Raw genomic sequence first — 11,361 nt, forward strand, 5'->3', positions numbered from 1 at the left:
AACATGAAGCTTATGAGTAAGTTCAATAGGGAAGATCTGTAATCACTCAGCTGCCTGCTTTCCTGTTCTTTACATCATTATTACTTTTTCAGATAAACCACAAAGTCACGTTCAGTGTCAGTCTCATCAGATCAGCTGATGGATAAGCTGATACTCTTTTACACATTAGACTGGGAAATTCATATAAAGCGCACTACATCTGTTTTCACCTGCAAGAGTAGAAACACTCAGCTTTAGTGAAAGATGATGATGATGATGATGATGATGATGATGCTCCACCATCACAACTTTAAAAAATGATTCAAAGTGGAGCTCACACTTCTTAAACACACATAACCTTAGATTTCAAATAGTTAAAAAACTTTTAGTAATACAAAAAATGATGTTTTGTATATGATATGTGCTCTGATTAAAAATTATTAGTGCACATTATGACTGTGAAACTTACTATATTTAAATATCTGTATGTTTTTTTAAAGCTTCATAAGAAATATGGTTTATATTTGTGAATCAACAGAGGAATAAATTTATCAGCACAACAAGAAATTAATACTCTGAGATCGGACATCCAGACTTCAACAATTTGTCCTTTATTTGATGTTAGAAAATGTTGATGTTAGAAAAAAACTGAAGTTATGGTGTTCGACAGCCATATTCCTCGAGACCAGCTTGTTGCCCTGCTGAGGCCCCTAGCTAACTCTCTCTCTGATTCTATGCGTAACCTGGGTGTCTATTTGGATAGCTCCTTTAAGCTCGATAAGCAAGTATCATCTGTAGTTAGATTTCTAAAGCTAAGCATTATGTACCACACAGGGACCTGGAAAAACTTATCCATGCTTTTGTGACCTCCAGGTTAGATTATTGTAATTCTCTCTACTGTGGTCTCCAAGCCTTCTCTCTTCGAAGGCGGCAACTCGTTCAGAATGCTGCGGCTCGCCTTCTTACTGGCACTAGAAAATTTGACCCTCTTGTTGATCTACACTGGTTACCAATCAAATATCGCATTGAGTTTAAAATCTTGCTACTCACTTTTAAAATCCTGAATAACATTGCGCCCAGCTACCTCACTGACCTCCTTAATTTGTACACTCCTTGTCGTGCATTAAGATCATCAGGTCAATTACTCCTGGCCCAACCTAAGTTTAGACTGAAGACCAGAGGCGATCGTGCCTTTGCTTCAGCTGCACCCAACCTTTGGAATAGCCTCCCTGCTTCTATTCGAGCCTTGGACTCTATCCAGTCCTTTAAATCAAGATTAAAAGCATATCTATTTGACTTGGCTTTCCCGACCAGTTAATACCCTTTTAAATCTTTTAATTATTAAACTTTTAAATCTTTTATTAGATTTTATTAAATGTATTATTTTTATTAATTTCACTGCTGTTTTTGTCTTCGTAGCATATTTTGTATTTATCTAACTCTCCTGGTCTGTTAGTGCCTCTATCCTATCTGTGCTTGTGCCTGATTTGTACCCTGTTTTTGACTTATGTTGACTCTCCATATTACTGTGAAGCACTTTGGTGTGCCTTCAGGTCTTTAAATGTGCTATATAAATAAAATTGTATTGTATTGTATTGTATTGTATTGTTAGAAAGGTATAATGATGTCTCAACCAATCAGCTGATCTCTGGCAGTAACAACAATCTCACCTCAAAGTCACCAAAAGTTAACAGTTTTTTTTACTGTTTTGAAAAGAAACTTACCATCAATGACAAGAACATATTCATTCACACATGAATCAGGAGACAGAGGGTTCCCATAACCACAGATGTACTTTCCTGTGTCTGACTTGGACGACTGTGTGATGGTTGCATACAGTCCGTACACAGATCCTGGTCTGTATTCAATGCTGTATCTGCCACTCTCAGATTTGTTATTAGTTGTGTCAATGAGGATCTCCCCTTCATTCTTACACTCATTCTTACAAAAGAACTTCCTGTGTCCATATGTGTTGTTGGAACATACCAATGTGATCTTTTCTCCCTCAGTTTGTGTGCGATAAAAACCAACATTTTTATCCAGATCTGTGAAATAGAAGAACATTAATTAGTCTGAACTGAACCAGTTTGTGGGGGAGGTGTGGTCCCTGGCTCAGCTGCAGGGGCGGAGTGGGGCAGTGAGCTCAAGGGGGCAGTGCCAAGGAGGCTGGAGGGACAGGTGGTGGTCATTTAACCATTGAGGTTTCTCCCTATATATATAGTGAAGGCGGAGACCTGAGAGAGAGAGTTTGTGTGCTTATGACTTATGTGCCGAAACGTACAGCCACGTGTGTGGCACTTCAATAAACACCCCACAAGCATACAACATACAACATACTAGTGTGTTGGGTCACTTTTTACACTGTTGTATTATGATTATATTTCATGGATCAAATGAGCACAGTTATCATTTCATAATAAATCAGAAAAATCTGAAAAACACATTCTTACCTGATCCTCTGAGAATCAAAACTTGTTGTTGCATATTTAATGAAGTCATGCAAAATGTAACATACATACTATGAACTTAGAGGGCAGCGTTATAGACCCTTGAAGTTCACCGGTGTGAGTGCAAATGTTTTAGTTTTTTTTTTCATTTGTCTTATTTTTTGAGGCATTTCTCAGGACTCACAGCTAGAAGATGAGCCTGTATATAAAAAAGGTGACTAACTTCTTTTTAGCATGATGACACTCTTGGAAGATCATCAACTTTTTTAGGTCAAACATTTCTTCTGTTACTCTCCATCATAGGAATTAAATTAGTAGATTTCATCTATTTAAATCATGATGTAAACCATGATACTGATGCTCAAAATCAGTTATAGAGAAAAGAAAATCTGAACAAAAGCAAGATTTTCTTTAGACTTTGATAGTTGGAGGTGGTGTAAAACTCAGTTTTAGCAGAGCCTAAATTTGAATCAATAAATCATTGAATATTATTGTAGGCTTTACACTGAGGTGCTGAAACGTTATCTTAGTACAGTTGTCACATGCCATATAACATGGACACTTAAGTGCAATAACAGGTAAAACGTGCTTGTATTTATTGATTGAACAGGTTGATCTAAAAGTGGTCCACATTACTAAATTAGACCTGGGGGGTCTCCATATTTTCAATTTCACCCACCTTTAGTAAAAACTCACCATTTGAAACTCTGACCTCAAAGTCAAAGTATGAATCTGGAGCAGAAGATCTTCCCAAACCACACCTGTACATTCCTGAGTCAGACTTGATCATTTGTGAGAAGCTTAAAAACACAATTCCTCTTCTTGGAGATCCATCTTTATACTTCATGCTGTATCTGCCACTCTGAGCTGTGCTTCCATCTGTTTTAATGAGGATATCTTCTGCTCGCTCACATTTTTCCTTACAGAAGAACTTTGTGCTTCCAGACAAAGATAAGTTGCAGTTAAGTGTGCCATTAAATCCTTCAGCTGCAGACCAAATATTATGTTTTGCCTTGACGAGCCCAGCTGGACCTGTCAGATAAAAAATAATAATAATACATTTAAAACAAGATGGATAATCACAACATTATTTAGTGTATGTAGATACATGTATTTCATAAAGTGTTTTATAAAGTTGAGTATATTTTGAATTAAAGAGCAACATTAAGATCATCAGTCCTCACCTGACAAGAAGCAGAAGAAGTGAAAATGGAGGATTTTCATTCTGATGCAGAAAAGTCGTTAAACTTCAGAAGAACAGCGTCTGACTCTTCACTCTGTCAGATCATCAGAAAACTGAAGTTACTGAATGAGTTGTTTCCTTTTTATCACTTCCTTTAACTTTTTTTGGATCCATCCATCACACGATGATGTAGATCAGTACTGTGAAGTTTCCCTGATGCCGTAAGTGTGAATGAAAAGAGTTTCAGACCAAATTTGACTTTGAAAACCTGACGACAGCTGGTTCAACCTCTGAGAGGAACACATGAAGCACATTGATTTTTTTTCCAGGTTATAAAATGTTCCTGGCATTTTATTCTCATCTGAATATTGTGTTTGGCTTAAGGAATAAAAAGTATATTTATTTATTTATTTATTTCTGAATCACCATCATGTCTTGATGTTGCACTCTGAGATTATTTAACATTAAATACTCAAAATAAATCATAGAGTTGATATAAAGCTAAAAATATCTGATCAAATCATCCCATGCAGAAATCTTACAAACTGAATTTATAAGCAACAACAAAAACCTCTCACCAGCTTAACAGATGGATAAAACTAGAGTCCTCACTGCAGGGCCCGGGTCTGATTCTGCCTCCGACCATTTCCTGTGTCATTTCCCCTCACACTCTCATCACCCTCCTGTTTCCTTTCTGTGCTATCTAAAAAACAAAAATAAACAACATCTCAAAGCTGACTGTTTTCTTAGGAATAAAGAGGCATATTAATTAATTTGTTTAGACATCAATTTTTTTTTTTTTTGCTGTCTCATTTTGACATTATTTTATATAAAATATTGAAAGTAAATGGCACAATTAGCCAAATGGCACAAAATTGAAAATGGATTTAAAGTCTTTCTTTGAACATGAACCCTTTTGTAATCTCTGAAGAGGAAAACACATATCCCTGTTATGTAGCAAGAACAGCAGGCTAAACAGAGATACCCTGAGATATTGTATTCCTCTTCCTGATAGACAACAGTAAACCATTTAAAATATAAAATTAAAAATATTCGATCAAATCATTTCATGCAGGAATCTTACAAATTGAAAGCAACAACAACAACAACAACCTCTCACCAGCTTATAAGGAAGAAATTACAATGAAGGTAAAAATAAATACTTCTGTTGTCTCCTTCCTGGTGGTTTGAGAGTTGTTTTGAACTTCAGTGAAATTTACCAGTTATTAAAGTAAGAAGGAGTCGTTAGAACTCAGTTATGCTCACCTTCACCTTCACTGTCTGCCAGCTTCAAAGAAGCTTGCATAAAGTCTCTGTCTAAGCCGTCATAGTTGGAGGAGGGAGTGGGTTTGACTCACTGTCATTAACTCACTAACTCACTGTCAGACTGAATTGACAGTGTTGTTATAGTTAACCTGGCTGAGCAGATGACCAATGTAGTGAAGGTTATAGTCCTCACTGCAGGGCCTGGGTATGAATCTACCTCAAACCATGTCCTGTGTGTCATTTCCTCTCACACTCCCCACCCTCCTGTCTACTAAACACCACAACATTACTGCCAGCTTGATTATTAAGTACCCATACAGCCAGATCCATTTATTTGTTGTGTTTATTTGTTACGTTGAGCTGCAGATGATTCTGCTTGCACCATGTGACAAAACAGCCCAGTATTCAGCCTCATCTCCGTCACTGTGTCACAGTCAGAGACCAAACCAGACAAACGGACTCAATTGCAGATACAAACAGAGTCACTGGGAAACATGATAACAAGACGTTATTTACAAACACAGAATCACAGCTATGATGTGACTATGAACTGTGAACCATGATGTACGTGAGATTCTAAGAAGTAGTTTAGCAAACGTGAACTGTACAACAAACATGAAGTACTAGGAAACTATACACATATGAATTCTGTGACGTGGGGAAAAGGGAAGTCAGGCTGAGGGAACAAAACCAGGAGACTTTTGAGTCACTGTACCGAGAGGAGGTAAAGTTCAGAAGGTGTTTTTCTGCAGGTCAGGAAAGACCAAATATGGACAAGAACTGTGTTACTTATTGTAGGTGGAGGATCTGCATGAGAGGGGTAAGTGGTCCGAGTGAGGCGGTGATGGTTCCAGCCGGTGATGATCTGCAGATCATCACCGGCTGGATACCATGGTATACCACCGGTATGTGTACCACCGGTTGTATACACATGTGTATACACATGTGGTATACCCATGTGGTATACCACATGTGTATACACATGTGGTATACCACATGGGTCACTTCCACAGTTCAACTACAGAGGGCGCTAAAATACACATGTGGTATACCACATGTGTATACACATGTGTATACACATGTGTATACACATGTGTATTTTAGCGCCCTCTGTAGTTGAACTGTGGAAGTGAAACAGAGCCACAGCCTGCACACACACAGTTTAACACATCAGTAACTGCACAACATGCAGAGCAGGAGTGAACATGCTGCAACACTTCAAACTGATCATAACTGTGTCAATAAAACCATGAATGCTGCCAAACTGCTCAGTGTATGACTCAGACTGATAGCTGCTCCCTTCTCTCTGACACACTGTTGAGTATTTCATATATTTAACCACTTTAACAACGCTGACCTTTGACCTATTCTGGTATTAGTTACAGTTGTTATGGCGATCCTTGCTGACCTCTGATGTTAAAAACAGTATGAGGCTGTGAGCAGGTTAAGAGGCTCATATCTGTGCAGTTTCCTTCATTGATGTAGAGGTGTGTGTGTGTGTGTGTGTGTGTGTGTGTGTGTGTGTGTGTGTGTGTGTGTGTGTGCAGACAGTGAGCAAGAAGACGATGCAGAGGATGATGAAGGTGAAGACAGCAAAGAAAATGAAGGTCACCCTGAGGGTGGTGAAGGATGAGGAGAGGACAGATTTCTTACATTTCAATTCTTTAGCTTTTTTATACCAGGGGAATCATAAATACTTCAGTGATGTAAATAATGCTCTCAGAAGCTGGAAACTCCAAGCAAAACTCACTGAACCATAAATTACTGTAGATTACAATATGATGAGAAATGAGGCTGAAATGTGAGGAGGTTTCAGACGGTGCAGACTTATGGACGTATCATAGATTTGTATTAAATGTGGTTTATGAAAAGTTCATTACTGCTTTGTAGATTTGCCCTCATTAACATACTGTCTGACCTGCTGACTTACACAGGTCAGCTTCACTGTTTGATTCTGAGCTGAGCTGACACAGGCTCTGTGATCTGCTGTAGTTTGTTAGAAATACTTTGACTCACAGAAAAAGCTGCTCAGCTCTTGTTCTGGACACATTTGGGAGAGAACCTGCCTCTGTGTGTAACAGCGCCCCCTGCTGCTCTTGATGATAAATGTGCAGATGCTGATTCTTGCTGTGACTGTTGATCCAACTGGAAGTTCTGTGGTTACAGGTCCAGCTTCCTCCTGTGAAACCTGTACTAGTGAGCTGCTGTTACAGACCACCAAGTTCTAATATCCAGTATCTCCAGGTCACATGTACAAAGCTGCAGTCAGTCACTGGAGACCTTAATATTGACTGGTTCTCACATACCTGTATTTAGCCACGTCCCTGCTCAAGATGATTTTGTGTGATCAACTCGACCATAATAACAGAAAAATACTTTTAAAGAAGGATCAGAGTTTCTTTTTATTCCTGTCAAACATTTATCACATTTTTGTGGAGATGAATGTGTTTGAAAAATCTTTAATTTATTTACTGCCTCATATACCAACTACTACACCTGCTGCACCCTCTCACCTCTGATGGTGTTTGAGGGAGAGAAACAACTGAAATGAACATAAACTTAAATGCAACATAAGCATCATGTCAGTGGCTGCCTTATCTGTATGTTTAGGATCATTATCCTCCTGCATTGACTGAAACTGAAGGACTGTTTGTTAACTTCAGTGATAACTCTGACATTTCTAAACTGAAGTTTATTTATATAGAAGAAAGTGTTAACAAGCTTAAAAGTTGATGTGAGCAGTAAATAAAAGGGTTAAACACACAGTATCGCTCTCAAACTGCTCCTCTTCCTGGGGTGAAGCACAGCCTGATAACCCTCCCTCTTCTTCCTGCTCTTAAACACAGCACCTCCTCTCTGTCCACGTGTTTCCTTGTTCCCTCCCCTTCAGATCTGCACTTTGAAGATGGGTGTAACCAACATGTGGTGACGTGTAAGAGCTGACAGGCTCCATTCACTGCAGAAACATGTTGTTGAGATCAGAGCTCAGACTAGTTTCAGTTATAAGGAAGAGAAACTCACACAGTCACTGACACTGAGAGGAGAAATGGCACAGAGAAACCTTCTCTTGTTCCATCTGTTTGGATCTACTGAAGGATCCGGTGACTACAACCTGTGGACACAGCTACTGCATGAACTGTATTAAAAGTTTCTGGGATGAAGAGGACAGGAAGGGAATCCACAGCTGCCCTCAGTGCAGGAAGACTTTCATACCGAGTCCTGTCCTGGAGAAAAACGTCATGTTTGCAGCTTTAGTGGAGCAGCTGAAGAAGACCGGACTCCAAGCTGCTCCAGCTGATCACTGCTATGCTGGACCTGAAGATGTGGCCTGTGATGTCTGCACTGGGAGGAAACTGAAAGCCATCAAATCATGTTTATCTTGTCCAGCCTCTTACTGTGAGAAACACCTCCAACCTCACTATGATGCAGCTCCATTAAAGAAACATAAGCTGGTGGCCCCCTCCAAGAAGCTCCAGGAGAACATCTGCTCTCGTCATGATGAGGTGATGAAGATTTTCTGTCGTACTGATCAGCAGAGTATCTGTTATCTCTGCACAGTGGATGAACATAAAGGCCATGAAACAGTCCCAGCTGCAGCAGAAAGGACTGAGAAGCAGAAGGAGCTCGAGGTGAGACGACTAAACATCCAGCAGAGAATCCAGGAGCGAGAGAAAGATGTGAAGCTGCTTCAACAGGAGGTGGAGGCCATCAATGGCTCTGCTGATAAAGCAGTGGAGGACAGTGAGAAGATGTTCACTGAGCTGATCCGTCTCCTCCAGAAAAGAAGCTCTGATGTGAAGCAGCAGGTCAGATCCCAGCAGGAAACTGAAGTGAGTCGAGTCAAAGAGCTTCAGGAGAAGCTGGAGCAGGAGATCGCTGAGCTGAAGAGGAAAGACGGCGAGCTGGAGCAGCTCTCACACACAGAGGATCACAACCAGTTTCTACACAACTACCCCTCACTGTCAGCACTCAGTGAGTCTACACACTCATCCAGCATCAATATTCTTCCTCTGAGCTACTTTGAGGATGTGACAGCAGCTGTGTCAGAGACCAGAGATAAACTACAGGACATTCTGAGAGAGGAATGGACAAACATCTCACTGACAGTCACTGAAGAGGATGCTTTACTGTCACCAGCAGAGCCAAAGACCAGAGCTGGATTCTTAAAATACTCACATGAAATCACACTGGATCCAAACACAGCACACAGATGTCTGTTATTATCTGAGGGGAACAGAAAAGTAACATTTATGTACCAACAACAGTCTTATTCTGATCATCCAGACAGATTCACTGGATGTTTACAGGTCCTGAGTAGAGAGAGTCTGACTGGACGTTGTTACTGGGAGTTGGAGTGGAGAGGAGGAGGAGTTGGTGTAGCAGTCGCATACAAGAATATCAGCAGAGCAGGGACGGGCGATGAATATGGATTTGGATGGAATGACAAATCTTGGGCATTACATTGTGACACAAACAGATATATATTTGTGCACAACAAAGTCCAAACTGTCTTCTCAGGTCCTCTGCCCTCCAGAGTAGGAGTGTACCTGGATCACAGAGCAGGTATTCTGTCTTTCTACAGCGTCTCTGAAACCATGACTCTCCGCCACAGAGTCCAGACCACATTCACTCAGCCGCTCTATGCTGGACTTGGTCTTTGTGGAGTTGGAGCCACTGCAGAGTTTATTAAAGTCAAATAGAGAAGACAGGTTCATGTTGATCCCTGACCATTATATGTACTTGTGTAGTTTCTAAATGAGGCTTTACATTTTAGAAGCTGAGAAGTTCAGTGGTCCATTGATGTGTGAAAATAATATTGCACTGATTCAAACTGTACTTACATTTATATACCTTACATCAATATAAACCTGAATGTGTTCTTATGGCTGATAATCATGTGAGTTTAAATGATACTACTCTTCATATTCAGCATGTTTGAAATCTGTCATCAGTCTGGTTAGTGCTTTTATTCTGTAGTTGCTGTAGTGGGTTGTCAAATGCAACAATATATTGGAGCTGCAGTGATTCATCAGTTAGTCAATGATTAGAGAATTGATTGTTTTATCATTATTTTAGTCACATTTAAAGCTGCTTCCAGTTTCTGAAATGTGAAGATTGTTGATTTTCTTGATCATATATGACTGTAAATTTAATGTGTTTGAGGTTTGAACCCTTAAAATGTAATAAAAAATTTAATCTTTGAGGTTTTTTATATTGTTATTATTGTATCTAGAGTGATGACATTTAATGTCATTTTTCAGATACAGAGACACGTGAAGAAACCAAATCACACAATAATAAAGTGAACACATTTATAGTCAGTGTTCAAGATGATGGATAGAAATGAAAATCATGGAGCATTTATGCATTTTTACGTCTGTGTCACAGAAACTGTTCAGCTATTCTCTGTTTATTAGTCTGTTTATCAGGAACCTCTGTTGATTTTATATGTAAAGGATTTTTCTTCTATCACTGAACCTTTTAAGGGTTTTCTCATAGTAGTTTTGGGGAGTTTTTAATTAGATTTACAGCTTCAGAATAACTTTGTGATGTCAGATTAGAAAGTCTGTGTCCAACCCTGGTGTTTGATCAGATGTTTGATCCCTGCAGGGTTGGATTTTTTTCTATGAATGTTGAATTTGTTGTATTTGATTTGAGTTGGATTTTTACTGATGGATGATTCGTTGTAAAAAGTGGATCTACCAACAGTTTATTTTTTTGAACAAAGGTTCTTCTACGAGAATGTGAGTGCCTGGGTGTGTGCGTACCTGTGTGTGCATGTGAGTAAGTGTGTGTGTGTGTCGTAACAGTTAAAGCACTGGGTGTGTGTCTCTGTATATGTGACTTCCTGCCGGTCATAAAAGTCCATCTCCTCTCCAGACCATAATTAGACCATGTGACACTTATGAGCTTTTATTACATTCGGGGACAACAAGGGTAACAGACTTCTCCTCTCTTTCCTATCTGTTCCATACAGTCCCAGCATCCCCCAACTGTAGCTTCCTGTCTCCTTTTATGACAGGCAGACCCCCAGTGTCAATAAATTCCTCTCCCTCTACACAATTACACACACTCTCAGGCCTATAGCTAAACCAAACTAAAACACACACACATTCACAAACCCTTCCCTATTCCTCTGATCTACAGCTCGACCATCTCATCTAAGCAAATTTAAGCTCATTATATTCTAATAATTGTTTTCTTGTACTCACAAATGGAGTTGAAGTTTGTTTGGGATCTGAATTGCTCTGTAGTTTATATCACAGGAGCACATCTCAGATTTGTTTTAATGTCATCAGGAGGCTGGCTTAATCTTCCCAGCAGCCTCTTGTACACAGAAAGGGTAAATTTGTGTGTTACAAGAACAACACACAAATAGATTACACACATTTTTTTCCTCCTGTACATCTTTCCTGTTTTACTGTTGTCTTCAAACATTACTCATGAAACCACCCCAAAATAACAACAGCGCCTTTCTTGGACGTT

The 11,361-nt window shown here is 39.5% G+C and overlaps 1 protein-coding gene across 1 annotated transcript; it reads left to right on the forward strand.

Moving 5' to 3' along the window:
• The first annotated feature begins 8,006 nt into the window (after positions 1-8,006).
• LOC145425492 (tripartite motif-containing protein 16-like) lies at positions 8,007-9,982 on the forward strand. The gene has a single exon (XM_080298574.1). The coding sequence runs from the start codon at positions 8,007-8,009 to the stop codon at positions 9,573-9,575; it is 1,569 nt and encodes a 522-aa protein (XP_080154700.1). The 3' UTR covers positions 9,576-9,982.
• Positions 9,983-11,361: the final 1,379 nt, after the last annotated feature.

This window comes from Astatotilapia calliptera, chromosome 3, assembly GCF_964374335.1.
Source record: "Astatotilapia calliptera chromosome 3, fAstCal68.1, whole genome shotgun sequence".
In the NCBI taxonomy this organism is placed as follows: Eukaryota; Metazoa; Chordata; class Actinopteri; order Cichliformes; family Cichlidae; genus Astatotilapia; species Astatotilapia calliptera.